The sequence below is a fragment of the Armigeres subalbatus genome, unplaced genomic scaffold (genome assembly GCF_024139115.2).
Source record: "Armigeres subalbatus isolate Guangzhou_Male unplaced genomic scaffold, GZ_Asu_2 Contig1672, whole genome shotgun sequence".
Taxonomy (NCBI): domain Eukaryota; kingdom Metazoa; phylum Arthropoda; class Insecta; order Diptera; family Culicidae; genus Armigeres; species Armigeres subalbatus.
The window spans coordinates 13414-37083 of record NW_026942475.1 but is presented as its reverse complement, the minus strand read 5'-3'; the positions used below and the strand labels follow the sequence as shown (position 1 = coordinate 37083).

At 41.9% G+C, this 23670-nt stretch overlaps 1 protein-coding gene across 2 annotated transcripts in view; it reads left to right on the top strand.

Annotated features, from left to right (window-relative positions):
• The window catches only part of LOC134203204 (coiled-coil domain-containing protein 1-like), a 42309-nt gene extending 19131 nt beyond the window's left edge, over window positions 1-23178 (top strand). Inside the window, exons 2-5 of one of the 2 annotated variants that reach the window (XM_062678089.1) lie at window positions 21142-21227; window positions 21301-21531; window positions 21589-22226; window positions 22282-22421. In XM_062678089.1, coding sequence (XP_062534073.1) covers window positions 21152-21227; window positions 21301-21531; window positions 21589-22226; window positions 22282-22287 — 951 coding nt within the window. In that variant the 5' untranslated portion in view covers window positions 21142-21151 and the 3' untranslated portion in view covers window positions 22288-22421. Of the gene's footprint in view, window positions 1-21141; window positions 21228-21300; window positions 21532-21588 lie in introns of both variants that reach the window. The other variant, XM_062678087.1, reaches the window with a different exon arrangement.
• Window positions 23179-23670: the final 492 nt, after the last annotated feature.

Here is a 23670-nt window from a genome sequence, read left to right as displayed (position 1 = left end):
TTTCCAAGGTAGTTTTTTTTCAGAAATAGTCGTTTGCTCGAAATGAGGCAAAGGCAGTTTCCCTTTTGGAGAGCAGGTGTTTGTCCGTAATAAAGATGACTGTGATCTCTTATTTTGATGTAGGCGACTTTAACCAGAATAATCCCTTCTTAACCTTCCGGGACTCTCATGGTCCTGGATCTCTTACGGAGTCCTGCCGCTCTTGTAAACGACAAGCTTCCTTTTTCAAAGATGTTGTACTTTTTACATCGGGGGGAGTCACGGAAGGTTAAGCAAAGAGTATCGAGTAACATTTCACTCAAGAGGCGAACCAGCTCGGGGCTTAAAGTCTCTTCAATAAAAAGGAAAAAAAAAACATTCACCGAAAAACATTTGGCTGATTTCGTTTTCACGGATTAACATTTTGTGGCATGTAACTCTTGTGGGGGCCCTCCTTAGCCGTGCGGTAAGACGCGCGGCTACAAAGCAAGACCATGCTGAGGGTGGCTGGGTTCGATTCCCGGTGCCGGTCTAGGCAATTTTCGGATTGGAAATTGTCTCGACTTCCGTGGGCATAAAAGTATCATCGTGTTAGCCTCATGATATACGAATGCAAAAATGGTAACCTGGCTTAGAAACCTCGGAGTTGCCACAGTTTAATAACTGTGGAAGTGCTAAATGTACACTAATCTGCGAGACGGCTCTGTCCCAGTGTAGGGATGTAATGCCAATAAGAAGAAGAACTCTTGTGGTATGACATTTGATGGATTATACTCTTTCAGAATGACTTTTGGTGGAATGCCATTTTGCAGAATGATTTTACCCGTAATGCTGGGTAGACACCTTTAAGTGGTGTGTTACGGGGTAAGATCTACCACGGTTACATTGTTAGCTACAGGCAAATCCTGACCCAACAGGCTCAAGTATTCGCGGGCACGTCGGGGGTGACTGCTCCAACGGAGCAGACACAAAAACGGGGGAGACAGTCTCCAGGGGATGAGCTCCCTGGGGGCCGCTCCAAAACGCGGAGGATTACTACCCCGAACAAGGGTAGTGGGGCTGGGAACCCCGGCCAAGTACCTCCTAAACCGGGGGAGGAAGGACCTGGAAAGGTCCGTCCACCCAGGAAAGACGGTGGCAAAGGGTTACGGCAGGCTAAGAGCTCTCAGCCGCACCAGACCAGGGAAATAGAGGGGGATGACGCCTCCTGGACCCTGGTCAAGAACAAGAGGAAACCGAAGTAGTCAGGGGCCGAAAAGAAGGCCTAGGCGAATGAGGGTAGCAAGAAGTCTAGGGTAGGCTCCAATCGCTTCAGGGGCGATGCCCTAGTCATCAAAAAGGACGAGGATAAGTTATCGGACGTCTTGAAGGCGATGAGGAGTGACGTCAAGCTCGGCGAACTCGGCGCCGACGTACGTCAAATAAGATGTACCCGGATGTGCGAGATGATCCTCGAGCTGAAGCGGGGCGTCTCGCAAAAGGGCGCCGCCTACAGGAAGTTGGCAGAGGAAGTCCTAGGCGAGACGGTCAAGGTGAGGGCACTCACGAAGGAGGTGAATCTAAGGGTTAAAGACCTGGATGAGATCACAGACAGAAGCAATCTCTGCCGACGCTGTGGATTTGGAGGGACACAGTGCTGCTTGTTTGATTTGCTCCAGCAAAGCTGTGAACATCAAGCACCCCATGAGGAGCACACTTCGAGCCCGGCGTTTAAGCGTGCTGCAAAATCACAGTACAGGTAACGCAGCTGCAAATTTTTATTAAACTCAATTTGAAAATTTATAATGTCACATTATGAACTGATTGATATATGAAAACTTGCAATATTGAAACCATAAACCTGCATTATGAATTAATTAAGATGCTTTATAGGAATTAAGAATTTCATAAGGCGTGATTATGGCTGCCAATACTACTGTTGCAAATCATAAGGTGGAGTTATGGATTGATTAATGTCCAGCATACAACATTCATAATGCATCATTCTGATTTCATAAAAGTGCCTTAAGAAAATGTTATGGTTTGTATTGACTACGAATTTTTTTTTTTTTCATAATGTATCCTTTAGAATTTCATTCTTATAACTTGTGGCAAATTTCCAAAAGGCAGCATTATGATAATCGATAGATCATTTGCCTGAGTGTACCCGGGCTTGGATACTGCCAACAGGTTGTCTCCCAGGTACCTTGCAGTAGGTACCCACCTGTTGACATTTCGTAGCCCAGATAGTCCTCAAATATTGTGGTGATCACCCTCAAATCAACAGGCCTATTTTCAAAAAGAACAAATGGGTTCAATTTTCTTGGACATAAAAGGGGCCTTTGACTCAGTTTTCGTTGACGTCTTTTCAAACAAACGCCACAAGTGTGGGCTTTCAGCAATATTAAACAATTATTTCTACAACTACAACTACAACAACACTTCAAGAATTAGCTACATAGGTCTCCCCCAGGGCTCATGTTCAAGCCCCCTTCTTTATCAGTTTTACAGAAGAGACATCGACGGATGTCTCATGAATAGTTGCTCGTTACGACACCTTGCGGATGACACCGTTGTCTCGTTTACAGGAACAGAGGCGGGCGATCTGAAAGTACCATTGCAGGATACTTTAGACAATTTGTCTACTTGGGCTATGCGGCTAGGTATCAAATTCTCTCCGCAGAAAACTGAGCTGATTGTCTTTCCTAGGAAGCATAAGATACCCGAACTTGAGCTTCACTTTAGAGGTAAGAAAATCAATCAAGGCATTTTGCATAAATATTTAGAGCTCTGCTTCGACTCGAAAGGCACCTGGGGAATGCACATTAGATATCTGTATCATAAATGCCAACAACGAAACAACTTCATGCACACAGATTCCGTTGGGGAGCCCATCCGGAAGATCTGATAAAGCTCTATCGCACAACGATTCTGTCGGTCATGAAATCACCATGAGAAAAGAGATCCTTGGAAAACCAGATCCGCACCGATTGGAGTGCATACCACCAATTTTTTCAAGCAAGTACTGCCATGTCAGTTGCGACAAATGGTTTCTAACCGACAGGTCAAAATTTTTATCACGCTTCAGGCAATCCCCCCTCCCGCTTCTAAGCGTTACCTAATTTATGGATGTTCCCATAGAGGCTATTCGTTCAATGAGCACTCACCGTATTTCCTGCGTGAAATTCATTTTATTTTTTTTAACTGCTCTATCGAATCGCTTTTACACTATCACTTTGGTATGAGTTGTTTTACATTGCTCGATTCCGGGACTTACGAGAGCAGACTCACTTGCCAAGGTGGGCGCTATGGAAGGCGATATTTATGAGCGTCAAAGCGACTTCAACGAAATTTTCTCCATTGCTCGTCAGGCCTTGTTCAGTTAGAAAAAATGAAATGAAGGATATTTGGGTAGGTGGTTACATTAAATGTAAAAGAAAAGTTTGATGAAAAGTTTGACGAAAAAAGTATTGTCAATATATGCCTCGTGTGGGGTCTGCTTCATAAGAAAGAATGAAATTTTCGTTCTTTCTTATGAAGCAGACCCCACACGAGGCATATATTGACAATACTTTTTTCGTCAAACTTGTCATCAAACTTTTCTTCAATATTTTCACTGATTAGCCGTAGCTGAAGAAAAACTCAATTTTTTCTTGAACTAATACAAATCAAATAGCGGTATAACGCACAAAACACGCACACACTCAACCGTCATCGACTCCTGTGGGCAAACTGCGGGGGGAGATGAGGGGAAATATTGGAAGGAATATCAAACTTTTCTGATTTCCCTCAATATTTACTTCAATATTTTGGGTTCGCACTCACATCATCAATCTTTTTCTTCAATAATCAAGAGTATGTCAAACTTTTTCCGTCGTGTGGGGTCTGCTTGAGATTCCTCCACTCAAAATATTTGTCACTTTAATTTCACTATAAAAAGTCATGTAGACTTAAAAAATCGAAACTTTCATCGGCCTTACTGGAATCAAATAAAACTTATTCAAATCACAAGTGCATCTTAATAAGAAATGTAGTGGAATTCATTAGAAAACATTAAAAATAATATCTATATACTCTTCTAGTGAATTCTACTCAAAATGAATGTATGAAAAATATACGAGTGGGGTTCTCAGAGCGAAATGTATGTTTATCAACTATCGCTAATGAAACATTTTGCAAAAGCATTATGAGAACGATTTGCGAAGCAAAATGTTTGAGTATGAAATAGTTTTATACTCCTATTTTTGCCCTCGTCCGCATCTAGTGGACGGGATACACATCACTAATAGGGATACTATAGAAAAAAAATGATGAAAGTTTCACTTAAAATTTAAGTATACATATATATCCTATAGGATGGTCAAACAAAAATTCACTTAAATTTTATTTTATTTTCTAGTGAATTGAGAATAATGAGTGCCATCACTAATAAATCATTTAACTTTTACACACGAAACTACATGGAAAATATCTGTATATGTTTTCAAGTAGCTTCTAAGTGAAAATTATTTTGAGTGGTTCAAGGGTCGGACCTTAGCCGGGACTTTATTAAGGTAATGTGTCAGCTTATGTTCAATCACTTCTCAATTAATGCGCATTCCTTTCAAATAGGGCTTGCAGACAGCAATCGTTGAGGCTGTGGTGCAGGTTGCCAGGAAATCAACCATGTTGTATTTTTTTTATCTTTATTATTATTAAGAAAATTATTTTGAGCTTTTTAGTGGAATGCCTTCACTTGTCATAAGACGAGTTTGTACACTGCTTAAGAAGTGTCGCTGCACTGTTTATCGCCTCCCGTTAACGCAAATTTGTTACGTGTTGAAGTGTTAAAAAATTGTAATACCTAAAATTCAAAACTACAGTGCTTGTCGTTATCACCAGTGCATTGATTTGAGAACTATATTTCACGTGTTTGCTCGGAATCTCCCCAAAATATTATCGATAACCGGATTATTATACTGTCGGCCATTCTTCACAATTAGACATGACAATGAATTATTGCGAGAAATGCTCTCTTGCTATCAACGTTACTGATCTACATACAGTGTGCGAAGGAAGGTGTGCCAAATGGTTTCACGCTGACTGTGTTGGGGTAACAGAAACCGATTTGACCGAATGACATGCATGTCATTATTTTGCAAGATGAGAAAAAGAACAAATTCCTATGCTGCCACTACCACCAAACCATTCCAGTCAATAGATGCTGCCACAAGCACCGAAACATACCGTTCAGTGGAGGATCAAATTAATGATCTAAAGCGTACGGTAGCTGAAGTCGTCGATACACTCGCAAAAGTCATAGGAAAGCCAGTTGCTGTTCCTCATTGTCTGCGGAGGCACAAACGAGATCGCTTACTTATCAGAACATGCCGCGAATGAGATTGAGACATTTTCGTTATTTTTATCTAATATTGATAAAAATGCAAGCGAAAAGGATGTTCGACTGATGGTGTCACATTGCCTTGGTACGCCTTTAACGAATTTCGATGTGGTAAAGCTTGTACCAAAGTGGAAGAATACGGAAGCATTGGACTATATCTCCTTTAAGGTCGTCCTCAGTATGCAGCATAAACTGTTAGCACTAAAGATATCAACTTGGCCGAAATCGATAAGGATCCGGGAGTTTGTTACTAATAATAATGAAACTTGGAAGCCACATTAATGTATTTTTAGTCTTGTGTGTATTTTTGCGAATGAATAATCGATTAACGTCAATTATGTTGTGTGAACTATTATATTGTATGTTGCGTGGGTTATTCTATTTTATTATTGTTATCACGATGCAAATAATGTATAAAACTGTAGTTATTCGATGATTGTGCTGTACCTAATGAAATTTAATTGTAATGATTATTCTTATTTTATCTATAAGTATTCAATAAGGCCATGTCTGGCCAGTTGGATGAAAGGAAATAAATACAAATACAAATCCCATTTAATTCCACCACTTAATTGTACCTTGACAGGTATGTACTTCGATACGATACTTCACTAGTCCCCTATTCCAGTTTTTAACTTAATTGAGTATAATTGTCCGATTTTCGGAATGTAATACACTGCGTGGCTGTTGTTATTTTCCCAAATGGGAACTTGCACAAAACTTCACGCGGCCAATCACTGTCGAAAAGTACGGCGCCAAACGATACACCGCAATCACTCGCATAAACAAAATTGTTTTGCAGTTACTTGGCTGTCAAACATTTCCCGATCTTCCAATTTCTCTTTCCATGATGCACGAGGGCGCAAACATGCGCGAGACTCTACATGACTTCACGAGGATTTGCATACATTCCTGCTCCAATCAGTTGCTGAATCTTGTGAAATTTAGTAACGATTGCTTTTTAGTTGCATTCCTACTAATTTGGCACTAGAAATATAATGTGAAAATATTTTTTACAAAGAATACTAAACTCAAAATAAGTTAATTTTTATTTTTTTCTCAAATCATAACAATACTTCTCAATATTAAATCAGGAACGAACATAACCACAATCTTCAATGTTTGGCTCCGGCACAATAGAAAATTTTGGCTTCAGTTTGACAACCAAATCGATTCTATCCGCATCACCCAGTTTATTACTAGTCGACCCAGCAGACGTTGTCCCGCCTAGTATGCGAAAATGCCCGTTCTGAACTGACTATGCGAAGTTTCGATACGATTCTTGATTTTAGGTTTTCAGGATTTACTCGTGATTTTCGCATGAGAAAATATCATATAAACCCGTCGGAAACGATAACAGACATATTTGCTGAAGGAATGGAGAAAATCCATCCAGCCGATTTCGAGTTATGCGGATACGAACACAGACCATTTCATTTTTATTATATAGAAAAGGAGATTATTTGTTTTTATTAACGAGATTTTCGGCCCTAGGTCGGCTCATCTCGTAGCCTTTATTTCAACAACGCCATCAAATCACTAATTTGAATGAATCAAATTCCTTAATACAGCTATAATTGGAATATCCATCCTAACGAATGAATAGACGCAGAGGGTGCAATGAACTACACCAAAGCGAATGGTGAAACCTGTTTCAACTTTCCTTTTTGTTATGTCTGCTTAAGATTTATTTCAACCAGCCATACCCACATCATCAAAAGGCCTTGAAACTGGCTTCTTCGTGTAACACTTTCTTTTTTTATTTATGCTTGATAATCAAGGTATTTTTCGTTATATCATATTTATATGCACACATACATTTTCTTTCAACTTTTCCATTTTTTAAATGAAATATGGAAATATGAAAAAACTTACGTGATTAATTTTGGGCTAACGATACCATAAAATATGCAAAAACGTTACGAAGAACAGGTTTGGTTGGTTTCACGATAACGGAATTCAATGTGTCGGTCAAAAGAAAGTTCACTTTCCATCCAGCACAGATGTTTTTGCTGGTTGGATAAGTAGGCGCTTTCTCGCATATTTTTGCTCTGTTTTATTGAATTGAAACCCATAGGTGTGCACCAGTGCAAGACTTGATGAATAATTATTATTTCCGTTTTGAAGTCAATTAGCTTCTCTATCGATGCTATTGATTTCTGTTTCACTCTATACGTATACACAAGTTTAAGGTAGAAGTTGACTATGAACGAAGTCAGGCACTGTATGTAATTGGCAAGCTGTAAATACTTTTCATTATATTGCATTAGTGATGCAATTATGTGATTGGTTTGAAATAGAGAATATAAGTATATATCAGTAAAGAAGAAATTTCAATTATATGCTTACGTGTGCTCAGGAAGGTGTTATATTTGAAGCGTTTCATGATGATACTAAAATGATTAGGCAGATTCACAATAATATGCAGTATACTTGTAGTAGTAGAACTTGTAGAAAAATGACACTAGGACAAAATAACAAATATCGGCATCAACATTTCAAAAGGGCGAAACTGCTTTTGTAAACAAGAGCTTCTCACGTCGCTGGCGGGCTTATTTGTGTCCACCCACGCAATCCAGCGCCATTGAATGAAAGAAGAGGAATCGGTGCTTCCATCAGTGGTGTTAAATTGCGTGGGTTGGCTAAAATTAGCCCACCAGCGACGTGGGAAGCTCTTGTTTACAAAAGCAGTTTCGCCCTTTTGAAATGTTGGTGCCGATATGGTCCAACTATACACTCAGCGTACGGGGCCGTCCAGAAACCACGTGGTCATATATGGGGGGAGGGGGGGGTTTGGAAAATGACCACGATAAGCCACATGGGGGGAGGGGGGTGTTGCTCTCCAACCACGTGGTTTTTTTACACGAAAAACTTTTGGTGAATAACAATAGCGGTGTAAAAAATACAAATCATTAAAATTTAATGATTTAATCATTAAACGCAAAGCGCATTTTAGGGCCGATGCTCACGTAGCGTCTTTTCAACTCAGCGTTAAAAAGACGCAGGTGTGCATCGAGAAAAAACCGGTAACGCAGCGTCGGTCGTAACGCCGATGCATATCTGCGCTATTTGACCATCTTAGCCTTAGATCCTTTTTCCATTAAAAAGTAAACGAAAAAACAGGTTGCGATTCAGTCTCAATTTCCACAACAAAAATTTGGAAAGGAAAAATGGGAAAATATAAAAAAAAATCCGCCGCGCCACGCCCCCGCCGCAGATGGTTTTTGGCATCACGCCACCGACACTTTTGCATCAGCGGACTGCAGCTACAAATTCGAAAAATATTCATGTTTTTACAATAATCCAAGAAAAAAACTTCAAAAGAATTTCTTGTGGATATTCAGGAAAAATCCAGTAAAGAAATTTGCTGTAAAAACTTTGACATTACTTAATATAATCCTGATAAAGTGCTGGCATTCAGAATGATTTTTGAACAGTTCTCTCTGAACAATTTTGCTTGGAAATTTTGCTACAAATTGTTAATAAAATGTGTAAATTGCGAAAAAATTTCCTTAAAACTCCGAAAAAAATTCCATGTGAATTCTGTCTGAATATTCAAAACAGTCTCGTGGGAAATACATATAATTTTCGGTGAAAAAAAAAATGTTCAAATTTTCATATAGGGAGTGAGTGCTAGTAATGGACCCCTTAACGACGGAAACTTACTTCAATCGCTTCGCTAGAGTAAGACTCATGACAAATTGCCATTCTGCAGCACTAGATGACAATCAACAGGTAGCAGCATCGCGTTTCGTACATAACACATGGTAAAACATTCATTTTTACTACTAAAATATGTATTTTAAAAGTATGTAGCCAGGATGCCTATTATGGTTACCCCTGGGTCCATAATACGCAACATCGAGTTTGTTTACATACGTATTATGGTCCCCATTTCCACATGTTCCTGTTGCCTATTATGGACCCCCCCTTCTGTGCTAGTAATGGACCCTCTAGCGCGTTTACATTCATAAATTAGTTAATATAACTAAATTCCAGTCTCCCAGTGCAGAACAATTGGATGGAACTACTACCCTGATAAGTGAAGCAACTTTATCCTATGGAAGTTTGCGGGAAATTGTAGATTCAAGCGTAAACTCTCGGTTTTTGTTCAGGGGGTCCATTATACGCACGGGGTCCATTACTAGCTCTCACTCCCTATATTCTTTTTACATTCTAATGAAATTTTCTACGACAAGTTCTTTCGAATCTTCACCAGAAATTCTTCTTTATTTCCAAAAGAAGTTTTTCGAACATTTTGAGGAGTGCACTTGAAAATGTTTAGTCTCCAGTTAGCTTCGCGAGCAAAGGCGTAGGGTTGCTAACCCGGAGATGACGAGTTCGATTCTCGTTCCTGTCTAGGATGTGTTCGGGTGGGAAACATTCTCGACATCCTAGGTATAGTGTATCTATCGTACTAGCTACACAAGATATATAATCGTGCAATGGCTGGCATATAAAAGCTTTCAATTTATAACAAAGGAAATGCTAATAGAATATACTAAGTTGAAAAGCAGACCAACTTCCAGTTGAAATATGGAGCCATAGAAGAAGAAGAAGACTTCTAAATTTTTCAATAAAAACTCTTCTGAATTTCCGAAAGATATTAAACAGCCAATACCACATGAAACACTTTGATATTTCCGTTGATTCTTTGTTTCTGGATTTTTTTTTCAAATTTGGAATTTTGAAATGAAGTTTTTTCGGAATACTTTTTTACGCTCTTTGTGAATTCTATCACATTTTTTAAAATTTTCCAAGTATTTTTTTATTCGAGGCATTATTTAGAATTTCCACGGAAGAGTCTATGGATTATCTTCAAAAAATTCTTTGGATTTTCAAAAAATAAATCTTTAGAATTCTCGAGATTCTTGTTTTTTTTAAATTTGTACCATAAATTCTTCCATAATTTCATCGGGAATTCATTCTTCTTCGGAAAGTCATTTTGATTTCTTTGTAGATTCAGCAAAACATTGCTTTAAATCTTTACCATGCAAAGATGCACAGAAAATGATTTAGAAATTTTAAGGAATTTTCACATCAGAAAATCTTTAAAATTTTGATTTAATTTTTTAAAGAATTCCTTCAAAAGTACAATTTTTTCGTTATTTTCACTTGTAAAAACATCGGAATTTCCTCGCGAAATTCATTATTGTTGTTTCAGATGAACTTTTTTCGATTTTCTACTGGAAAATCTTAGGAATTTCCATCGGAAATATTTTGGCATATTCCAAATAATTTGTTTTGGAAATTTAAAAAAAAACTGCTGAAAATGTCCAAGAATTTCTTTTGGAAAACGAAAAAAAATTCCATTGGAAATTTAGAAGAATTTCCTTTGAAGATTCATTAAAGTTGCCCAGGATTTTGAAAAAAAAATCTTTAGAGATTCTGTAAAAAAAGTAAGCTGGATTTTTTTTTCTAATTTATACTGAAACCTGTTAATACCTGTTAATATTGGAATGTAAACCAATTTGATGATTCTGAAAGCAAAACTGGAATTTCTACAGGAATGCTACTCAAAGGAAACAACAGTAGGAGGTTTTATTTGCATATCTACGATTACATATTAACTTTGTAATTCTCTGATAATTTTGTTGTTGTAAGAGTTCAGTTCAGATGCTTCGCTAAGGTTAATATATCTTAAGAATTTCCAGTACCTCCAGAGCTACGGAAGTTCCCAAAAACTCTTAGGAATCTATAGGGATATTCAGTGATGAACTTTATAATTATTTGAAAAAAATCACTAATAAAAAAATTTATAATATAGGGATAGGGAGTGAGTGCTAGTAATGGACCCCGTGCGTATAATGGACTCCCTGAACAAAAACCGAGAGTTTACGCTTGAATCTACAATTTCCTGCAAACTTCCATAGGATAAAGTTGCTTCACTTATCAGGGTAGTAGTTCCATCCAATTGTTTTGCACTGGGAGACTGGAATTTAGTTATATTAACTAATTTATGAATGTAAACGCGCTAGAGGGTCCATTACTAGCACAGAAGGGGGGTCCATAATAGGCAACAGGAACATGTGGGAAAACCATAATACGTATGTAAACAAACTCGATGTTGCGTATTATGGACCCGGGGGTGGCCATAATAGGCAACCTGGCTACATACTTTTAAAATACATATTTTAGTAGTAAAAATGAATGTTTTACCATGTGTTATGTACGAAACGCGATGCTGATACCTGTTGATTGTCATCTAGTGCTGCAGAATGGCAATTTGTCATGAGTCTTACTCTAGCGAAGCGAAATGACCACGATAAGCCACATGGGGGGAGGGGGGGTTGAAAATCTTCAAAAATATGACCACGTGGTTTCTGGATGGCCCCTACCGGACAATCGAAATTCATAACTGGCGCCTTATGATATGATCTTCAATTGATTATTCCACCAACAGCAGTGCTTCTTATACGCAGTCACCTTCCCGAGTATTCAAGCGTCAGTGGGCGTCCCCGAGTGGTGTGTGTGTGTTTTATTTATACAAGGGTTTAAGGCATTGGAAAAACCTGCGTGACAGACACCTCGAGCATCCACACTATGCTCGAAGGCGAACAGGGATGGGCTCCTCCCGACCTGCTAAAAATGTGCCGCCCGGATAAACCGGGTCCCTTTGCCTCCTTGCCTCGATCCCCCCGGGACCACGGGATGCTGCGACCACGGGGGGGGGGGGGTTGGTGCTCATGCACTTCTTCTAAAATTCCGGCCCCTAGCTTAGGCTAGTTCGCCAACTGGCTTGCTGAGATCCACTGCTACTTTGTCTCGATCCCTTGGCGGCTGTGCCACAAACTTCCAAACTTCCTCCTGACTTTCCCCGGTGTCGAGGGGGGTCCACCAGTTCCGGTGAGGGAAACTTCCGCACTGATGGTGCCCCGACTACCGGCGGCTATCGCAGGGGACGCTTTCGCGCATTGCGCCGACTTCGTCTTCGGGTTGCAGAGGTGGTCCGGCAGTTCCGGTGGTGGATAACGTCCGCACTGGCGGTGCCCTACATACCCGAAGCACTTCCTTCTTCTTTCTTCTTTCTTCAGCAGGTTGACGGTTCGAGTGCCGAGGTCGGTCCGACGATTCCGGTTGGCAGAAGACTTCCGGTTCAGTGGCGCCCCAAAGACTCGAGACCAAACACTGCTCACTGTGCTGGATTTCCCTCCAAACCGACGCTTACTTGCTGGTCCCTTCTCCATCGACGCTGCAGCTCTGACATTATTTGTGTCACAACTCTGGTTGCCGCATGCCATATACCTTCATTGCGACACATTCGCTCTGCGATGTTGTCCGCCCTTATGTCCGCCTTCTTCTACGTGCCTCCGCAAACCTCGGGCAGTTGAATATCACGTGCTCTGGAGTCTCCTCCACGTTGATACACGCCTGGCAGAATGGCAATGACGCATGGCCACGCCGGTGCAAATATTGGCGGAAACAACCGTGTCCGGACAGGAACTGTGTAAGGTAAAAGTTCACCTCACCATGCTCCCTGTTCACCCACGTCGACACATTGGGGATGAGCCGATGGGTCCACCTTCCATTATCCGCATTGTCCCACTCCTGCAGCCATTTCACCATAGAGTCCAGTCTCACCGTGTGTGTGTGTTTTTTTTTCTTCCTAAGCAGTGGAGGGGGAATCTGCTCAACAGACATCCTGGGTTGACCAGGAAGTGCGGTGTTAGGGATCACCGAGAGAGGCAGGACTACATCCCCGACCCGCTAAACCGTTTCCATTGCCGCCGAGCCCATAGTCCTTTCGGTACAACCAGAAAGTAATGCTTCAAAGGGGGGCCAGTGCACGATGCACCCTCGAGGTTAGCTACGTGTCCTTGCAGCATCGCTTTTTTAGAAGAACACCATGGTATCGTGCCAGCGCATTGCCGTCTTTCCAGGTGACCTTACCACGCCCTATGTCCTCGGAAGGGTCGATTTCGCGCCTGTTTCCCTCTGCACGACTGGTATCAAGAATGATGATGCCGCGTGCACCCTAAATTGACCTCTCTGCGATAGGGTCTGTTCGCCAACACACAGAGGGACTTGCCGACGCGGTGCCTACGCCTGCTCCAGCCTTCACGAGGACCCCTTTCCGCCCTCGGGCTCGGAACCCGCCCGGTTGACCGACGCCGCGAAAGCGACGATACCATGTTGTTCATTGCGCGGCCACTTGTTCGATAAAAGGATCGAGTTCGACCACAGGCCATGACCACCGGTATGACCCATGAAGCCGACTCCGAACCCTTGGACCACCTCTTGTTTGCGCCTGAACTAGCCATCCTTGAGTCCACGCGCCACCTTCTGTGTTGCTCCGAGACGATTTGGACGATAGCCGATAAAACGGCGTTCCAGCCAACTTCATCTTTACACATCCTCCGAATGAGGATGTCCGGGGTAGTGTCCAGACCGCAAGTGGCAAGCATGTGGTCACGCATTGCGCGAAAACGTGGGCACACGAACAACACGTGTTCCGCCGTTTCCTCTAAACCTGCGCACACCAAACACTCGGGCGAGGCCGAGCAAGCCAGCTGCGTTATCTGCACTGTGATTTTGCAGCACGCTTAAACGCCGGGAACTTCGAACCCCCCATGGGGTGCTTGCTGTTCACAGCTTTGCTGGAACAAATCAAACAATTGGGAGGGTTCGTGCAGCATTGTGCCTTATGTCCCTCCAATCCGCAGCGTCGACAGAGCTAGCTTCTGTCAGGGCCTTTGCAGTCCCATTGCTTGTGCCCCGGTTCCAGGCACTTGAAGCAAACTTCGGGTTGCTCGTATATGCCCACAGGGCACACCGACCATCCCACCTTGACGCTCCCTAACTTGACTACCTTGGAGGCATCCGCTGCAGATAGCCGAACCAATGCTACCTGTGTCCCTGCCGGACCTTTCCGTAGCCGAACGGCTGCGGTGGGCGTCTCCACTTCACACTGTCGCCGCAGTGCCGTGACGAGCTCTTCGGTGATCTCGTTCAGGCCTTTGACCCTTAGATTCACCTCCGTCGTGAGTGCCCTCACCTTGACCGTCTCGCCTAGGACTTCCACCGCCAACTTCTTGTAGGCGGCGCCCTTTTGCGAGACGCCCCGCTTCAGCTCGAGTATCATCTCGCCCATCCGGGTACATCTTATTCGATGTACGTCGGAGCCGAGTTCACCGAGCTTGACGTCACTCCACATCGCCTCCAAGATGTCCGAGTACTTAGCCTCGTCCGTCTTGATGACTAGGGCATCGCCCCTGAAGCGATTGGCGCCTACCCTAGACTTCTTGCTACCCTCATTCGCCTGGGCCTTCTTTTCGGCCCTTGACGTCTTCGGTTTCCTCTTGTTCTTGACCAGGGTCCAAGAGGCGTCATCCCCCTCTATTTCCCTGGCCTGGGACGTCTGAGAGTTCTCAGCCTACCGTAACCCCTTACCACCCTCTTGCCTGGGTGGACGGACCTTTCCAGGTCCTTCCTCCCCCGGTCTTGGAAGTACCTGACCGGGGTTCAGCTTCCCAGTCCCACTACCCTTGTTCGGGGTAGTGTGTGTGTGTGTGTGTGTGTGTGTTTTTTTTTTTTTCCTAAACAATGGAGGGGAATTTGCTCAACAGACATCCTGGGTTGACCAGGAAGTGCGGGGTTAGGGATCACCGAGGGAGGCAGGACTACATTCCCGACCCGCTAAACCGTTTCCATTGCCGCCAAGCCCATAGTCCCTTCGGTACAACCAGAAAGTAATGCTTCAAATGGGGGGCCAGTGCACAACGCACCCTCGAGGTTAGCTGCGTGTCCTTGCAGCACCGAACATCGTAACTCGCTTTTCTAGAAGAACACCATGGTATCGTGCCAGCGCGTTGCCGGCTTTCCAGGTGGCCTTACCACGCCCTATGTCCTCGGAAGGTGGGAAGGGTCGACTTCGCGCCTGCTTCCCTCTGCACGACTGGTATCAAGAATGATGATGCCGCGTGCACCCCAAATTGACCTTTCTGCGATAGGGCCTATTCGCCAGCACACAGAGGGACTTGCCGACGCGAGGCCTACGCCTGCCCCAGCCTTGACGAGGACCCCTTTCCGTCCTCGGGCTCGGAACCCGCCTGGTTGACCGACGCCGCGAAAGCGACGATACCATGTTGTTCTTCGCGCGGCCACTTGTTCGATAAAAGGATCGAGTTCGACCACAGAGTATGACCACCGGTATGACCCATGAAGCCGACTCCGATCCCTTGGTCCACTTCTTATTTGCGCCTGAACTAGCCATCCTTGAGTCCACGCGCCACCTTCTGTGTAGCTCCGAGACGATTTGGGTGATAGCCGATAAAACGGCGTTCCAGCCAACTTCATCTTCACACATCCTCCGAACTAGGTTGTCCGGGTAGTGTTCAGACCACATGTGGCAAGCATGTGGTCACGCATTGCGCGAAAACGGGAGCACATGAACAACACGTGTTCCGCCGTTTCCCCTAAACCTGCGCACACTAAACACTCGGGCGAGGCCAAGCAAGCCAGCTGCGTTACCTGCACTTTGATTTTGCAGCACGCTTAAACGCCGGGCACATCGAACCCCCCATGGGGTGCTTGCTGTTCACAGCTTTGCTGGAACAAATCAAACAATTGGGAGGGTTCGTGCAGCATTGTGCCTTATGTCCCTCCAATCCGCAGCGTCGGCAGAGATTGCTTCTGTCAGGGCCTTTGCAGTCCCATTGCTTGTGCCCCGGTTCCAGGCACTTGAAGCAAACTTCGGGTTGCTCGTATATGCGCACAGGGCATACCGACCATCCCACCTTGACGCTCCCTAACTTGACTACCTTGGAGGCGTCCGCTGCAGATAGCCGAACCAATGCTACCCGCGTCCCTGCCGGACCTTTCCGTAGCCGAACGGCTGCGGTGGTCGTCTCCACTTCACACTGTCGCCGCAGTGCCGTGACGAGCTCTTCGACTTCAGTGATCTCGTCCAGGTCTTTATCCCTTAGATTCACCTCCGTCGAGTGCCCTCACCTTGACCGTCTCGCCTAGGACCTCCTCCGCCAACTTCTTGTAGGCGGCGCCCTTTTGCGAGACGCCCCGCTTCAGCTCGAGTATCATCGCGCCCATCCGGGTACGTCTTATTCGACGTACGTCGGCGCCGAGTTCACCGAGCTTGACGTCACTCCTCATCGCCTTCAAAACATCCGAGTACTTAGCCTTGTCCGCCGTGATGACTAGGGCAGCGCCCCTGGAGCGATTGGCGCCTACCCTAGACTTCTTGCTACCCTCATTCGCCTGGGCCTTCTTTTCGGCCCTTGACGTCTTCGGTTTTCTCTTGTTCTTGACCAGGGTCCAGGAGGCGTCAAGCCCTTGGACAAAGTCCCTCATTCGCCTGGGCCTTCTTTTCGGCCCTTGACGTCTTCGGTTTTCTCTTGTTCTTGACCAGGGTCCAGGAGGCGTCAAGCCCTTGGACAAAGTCCCTGCTGTGTGTGTGTGTGTGTGTGTGTGTGTGTGTGTGTGTGTGTGTGTGTGTGTGTGTGTGTGTGTGTGTGTGTGTGTGTGTGTGTGTGTGTGTGTGTGTGTGTGTGTGTGTGTGTGTGTGTGTGTGTGTGTGTGTGTGTGTGTGTGTGTGTGTGTGTGTGATGATCCGAGATGATCCTTGTGTTTGTTTGCGTTATACTCCACTTACGGTGACGTCATCACCTCGTGTACTCGCCTATCTCTTTCTCACCTGTTGGAAATTGGTAAACGATACATGAATATTAGATACGTGCGAAAGGGGTGGAGTCTGACAACAGTTTGAGAGCATATAGAAAACATATTTTGATTTCGACATCAAATTGGAATCATGATTTGTTTTCAAATATGAATCATTTTGTGGTAAGAACCAGTATCAATGCACTTTGGGGCGAAATCCAATTAAAAACCCAGATTGATCCACCTAGCAGTGATTGTGCCTTACTCGTGCATTATTAAACAACCCAATCAACAAATCAAATGCATTATCGGGAAATTCGTTGAAATGCTAAATAATTTGATTATTGATTTTAAAAATCACTAAGTAAAGTATTATCACGTATTATTAGCGTGCGCGTTTTATGCGAGGTTTTTTATTATACCAGAAAGCTGCAGAAACGTTATATGGCGTTATGCGTCGTAACTTGCATGCAATCAAAGCTTGCGTTGCAATTGTTGTACTAAAGTCGTGTACAAAATCGAATAGAAGGTTGATACTTCAAGCACTCAAGGCATTTTATGGCATGCTCTAACTTAATTACTATGTTTCATAACTATCTTAATATTTAGATTTTTTTGGAATGAGCCATCGTTATGAAATTCAATAGTGATCAAAATCGGTTAAGAATTACTATATGAAAAAGTGGCTCATGTTTTTCGGTTTTCGTGTGCACACACACACACACACATCCACACACACATCCACACGAACAGACAGCCATTTGTTCAGTTTGACGAGCTGAGTCGATTGGTATATAACATCATAGGTCTCCGAGACAGGGACGGGAATGGTTGACATTTCTTTTTACCATTCATTCTTCCATGCAAAAAAATAAAAACAAAACCACGGCAGCCGCAGCAGCAGCCACGCCAAGCAGACGACAGTCAGCTCATGGTTTTTTCTATTTTTTCTCCCCACAATTAATGTTTTCGTACAATAATTTCACTACGTATTAATGTTTTTGGTGAGAAATATTCATTTCATTACTCCTTGCCAATTTTAGAGATGAGAACGAATAAATCAGTACCTACGGATAGCACTCCTTCTAAGCTTTGCGCCACAGGTAATTGAACTCGATTATGTGCTGTTTACGCTGCGCACGAGCCGAAACAAAAAATCTCATGCAAATGCTGACTACACGCCGGCACGACTCTAACGTATCAGCAAACAAACAGTTTGCCTCATCGGAAAAAAAATGTCACGATGTCGCGTACATTTTTTTTCGAAAACTGTTTCGGCTTGTTTGGTGCATGAAATTTGACTGGATAAAATGTAAACATTCGCATAATCAGAGTGTTTTAATGTACATTTCCCAACACTGCTCCGAGACTTCTATAAAAAGTTCGATTTTGGGGTGAAATGATAGCCTTTCGGTACAACTTTGTTGTACGAGAAAGGCAAAAACAAACGTTAAACGTCCAAATCCCAAACAGAAGCCATGAACAAAATAACAAAACAAACTGTCCATATCATACTTGATTGATATAATTGATATATCAAAAATTTGTACTGAAATATCTTTCAAATATCAATAAATGCTATGAACATATGGATAAGAACAAACTAATGGCACTTGATATTGATCATATCTTATACTATCGACAAACATATGATTTCCGCATAATGATTTTCATATCACGCTGTACGCGTACAGTGACAAGATGGCGTACATCTTTCATTTCCACCGTTGTATCAATTTGACAGCTTGCTTTGAAACTGATTCTACCGCTTTCCAAAACAATATTTTTCCTCAAAATGTATAGAAATCATAAACTGTTACTATAGTTTTTATGAGTATTACAAAATATTTACCCATACTTTTTGAATAAATTGTAAATTCATCGATATGAAAACGTCATAGTTTTCCAATTCTTCGTATAGGTATTTTAGCAGAAATATGCGAGTTTTGGCTATTATTTCTGCTGACCTTATTCCCTCTATTCTATGATATTCATGTGGACATTTTGAAGGATAAAGCCAGCACCGTTCAATTGGGTCATAGATCTAATTTTGTATTTGTCCAAAACAATGGTACAAAACATTCTTCTCATCTAAAAAAGTAGATGCTGACTAATGGCAAATCAAAGATCTCCCATACTTTTCAATCCCCAGACCTCATTCCAATTAAAACCTATGGGATCCCTGCACAAAATGTATGAAATCACATACAGAACTCAAACCATTGAATATAATGTAAAAGTGAAGGTAGATCATCCCGGAAACAACCCAAGAACTGGCAAAATCAATATAAAGACATCTTCAGAGCAAAATTGTAGCAAATAATGGGCTTACGAATAATTATTATGCCATTGTTGTGAAAAAAAATCATCCGGAATTGCAGAAAAACGATTTTTACTCAGTCAGCTTGCAAAATTTGCAAAATTTAATGTTTGTTTTAATTTCATATGTCAAACGGCTTATTTGACATTTCAAACAACAAATTATGTTCTGTTTCGTACAATACAACGGTCGAAGGGCAGGGTACGGAAATCATCGTGCTATCGTGATACCAGCGTGATTCTGGGTGACAGACATATAATTTTATGCTGTACAGTGATATTGGTATCATATATGTGTCACAAGTGTATTACAAATATAGCATAAAGCTTTCAGTACACTGTTTGTTTAATCGACAAATATTTGTCATAGCCTGTTTCAACAAAATTTGACGTTTGCTGATTATTTGTTATGTGCCAGTACACGATGAGCAAATATTTGAATAAAACCTATTTGTCAAATACTATGTTTGAAAACTTTGTTTGACTATTTGTCAAATGTTGTTCAAAAGACAGTACATTGTTTGTCGTCAAACTCGCATTAGACATTGTACAAGAAGTTGAAATTGGTAACCAGAAGCAGGACACGAGTATGAGCAAATCAATATCTCCAGTAAAAAGATTAACCCTGACGTTGAGATTCTGCGCTACCGGAGAAAGCATCAATGCAATATTTTTTCAGGATTCCACTGACGACAATCTCCAGAATTGTTCCAGAGGTTTGCCGGGCCATATATGAGGCCCTTAAGAATCTTCTATCATCTATCATTGGAGAATTAATCCCTATGTTAGAAATGAGTACCCTAGAATTTTACAACTTTGTTGCAACATTTATAAAATTCGCAATTTGCTGCAACATTTATAAACCTCGCAGCTGTATCAAGGAGGATTACGCCTTTTTTCTTATGAGCAGTTCCTTCTAACTTTATTTATACTGCCGGTAGACGCATAATTGTTTCATGTTTGCTGGGATTTCCTTGGTCTATTTCCCTCTATTTTCCCCCGAACGTTTGGGTCCCCAGGTCCGATTACACCACATGAGTGGAATAATCTGTTTTTAAATCTTATTTCCAAGGAACTGTCTACGGAACATCATTTGGAACCGAATCTCTAAACAATGTGGAAAATATTGGACTGCTCTGAGGATAATCCGCACATATTTATCGGAGAAAATCCATAAATTTTTATTTTGAGATTTATGTGTACACACTTAACCATCTACTATCCCAGAACGCACTTAAAACAAACAGGACAATGTTATTTTTTCTTTTCTTTTTCGTTCCGGATCAGTCAATTCGTCCAAGTTTAAAATTATTTGTAAGTATTTGCAACTCAACATCGGTAAAGAGTTGCAAACATAATCAAATATTTAACAGTTTTGACAGTACACGATTTGTCATTTCTGCAAATATTTGTTATGCGCAGTGTTGCAAATATTTGATAAACGAATATTTGACAAGTCAGTACACACAAAGCAAATATATTTTTAAAATTTAGCAAATATTTGTCAATTAGACAAACAGTGTACTGAATGCTTAACTCGATCTCCTCATAATATTTTAGTGCAAAGTATATATTTTTTATATTTTTATTTAAGAGAGGCCCTTGACCGGTTATCTCTATAAGTGCAAAATATTGATATTGTCGTATGATCTTTTATCTCTTATATCAATCATGTCCACATCTAATTTTTCAATCTTATCCACATTTGATATTATTGAGCTATTTTTGTCTACTCGGGATGAGATGGAAAAACCACGTTGACGATCACTGTCCATAGAATTGCCCGAAAACATTTCACAAATGTGCAAGTAATGGCAGTATATTAGAACGTCCCAGCAATAACTATCACTATTTTCTTTCTTCAACAGAAAATTCAAAATGAAAGTCACATTTCTGCTTGAGCTTTTATTGATTCTCATAATAATCGCTTTTGCAGCCTCCGCACCAGTAGAAGGTATGCTTTTATTTAATCAATCTGAGAATAAAATGTCTAAAAGCTTTCACGATGTCAATCCGTTTTCACTCAGTACAACGAAATGTTCGAAAAGGGGCTTTAGTCTATCGGCAAGCCGCTGATGATGTTGCGGATGCAGCAGCGGTAGAGGTGGCTCCAGTGCCAGTTGTGCCAGTTTCAGGTGGCGATGATGATGATGACGACGATGATGATTCGGATGAGTTTGATTTAGGAGACGATGATTCAGGTGAAGATGATGATGCCGATGACGATGATGATGACGACGATGATGATGATCTGATTGGTAACGTTTAGTAATAAGTTAACACAGAACTTTTTTCAAACTTTGTCCTGTTTTTAGGATCAGTTGAAGATGAAATTGATGACGATGATGATGATGATGATGATGATGAAGATGATGTCCCAGTAGCAGTTGCACCCGCTGCACCAGTAATTCTCGATCAGCAGAAGCAGTCGGCTGTTAGTCAACCAGCTGCTCCAGTTGTTGCCGTAGATGAAGATGAAGATGATGACGACGATGATGAAGATGATGAAGATGATGCATTGTCTTTTTTCGGTGAAGATCTTCTAGGCGCCTTAGACGACGACGACGATGATGATGACGATGATGATGACGACGATGATGATGATGATGACGATGACGACGATCAAGCAATTGCTGTTGCGCCAGTTTCGTCATCTGATGCTCCTGGACCAATAGCTCCATCCAAGAAGAAGAAGAGAAAGCCAGTGCCTGTTAAAGAACCAGTCGGTGCTAACACTCAGGCTCTTCTTGATCTCGCTGATGCTGCCGCAGCCCAAAACGAGATTGATGCTCCACCAAAACAGAAGCCAGAGGGAATAGATGTAAACAATGAAGTAAACAAAATTGTGGAATCGCTCGCTGCTCAAAAGGCTGACCAGAATGCTCAACCAGCAACGGAACCTGCAGCGGAAGAGGAAGACGAATTAGAATACGACGAGGGCTCCCCAGAAAAGGTACAATCATTATCCTCTGATAATAACAAAGTTGACGTTGTTGCCGCTCCTGCAGCTGTGACTGCGACGAAGCCGACTAGTGACGACGACGACATCTTCGAAGGTATCACATCTTTAGTGGACGATGATGACGATGACGATGATAGCGATGAAGTGATACCTCAGAAAAATGAACAAACTGGAAGTAACGATACTGAGGTACAACCTGAGGATGCCGAAGACGATGACGATGACGATGACGATGAGGACAGCGACGAATTGATCGATGAGAGCGCTGTTGAAGAAATTGCAGAATCTGATGTGTGACCAGACTACTAGGTTAAGGCAACTCAATATAATGTTCAGTACTAAGTCTTATTCAACTATTATAGTATCGTGTTTGAGATATGTATGTGTAGAACTATAAGTAAATATGGGAAGTATCATCAGAAGCAGCAAAGTGCAAAAGTGATATGAGATGTTAACTGATCATTATTATTAAGTTGTTTCACGTTTCAAACAGAGGGTGGTTTTGAATCCTTAAGGATATTCAGGAAGTGAAAAAACGGGAGAACATGGAAGAAACAAGACTTTATATAAGGAGCTTGCGATCAAACATTCAAGTGCTAATCAAATTAGATTGGCAAATGAATGTTACGAAGCTCCAACTACACTAAATCTTCGATGTACGAAGGTTGTCCTTAATATGTCAAATCAGTATACTTCTCAATGAACGATATAACTAAAGCCATCAACGATTAAGACCAAGTAAAAGACAAGTACATGACAACAGGACTATTGTCTTAGAAGACCTTAGTATTAAGGTAATTTAAATATTTATTTATTTATTTATTTAATTATTTATTTAATTTATTCAAAATGTAAAAAGACTTGACCTCCTACAAATAAAAAACACCGAAATGTCTCGACGCTAATGAGATAATAAAAACTAGCGATGAATAAACATTACAAATATTTAATTTTTGTATTATCACACTGCCCACATCTTATGAGTCGATATCTTATTTATTATAGTAAGTTTATGATAGAAGCAACTGAAGCGATATTCACGGTGCGATATTTGAGTGTATCGACCAACTCACGGTGTTTATGCCTCACAGAAAATACACCAGTCTAGTAGATAACCGATCTCATTGAAGACTAAAGGTAACAGTTGATACCGATAAGATTTGACTTCAATTGCCCGACTAGTATGCAACCGCAATTACTCAGAAATACTTCCAGTATTTTTCCGCCAATATGGATTAATGATATTAACACTGAAGATCAATGACCGATGTAAATAAGCACATAGTAATACTTGTGACACATATATGATACCAATATCACTGTACAGCATAAAATCGTATGTCTGTCACCCAGAATCACGCTGGTATCACGATAGCACGATGATTTCCGTACCCTGCCCTTCGACCGTTGTATTGTACGAAACAGAACAATCCCA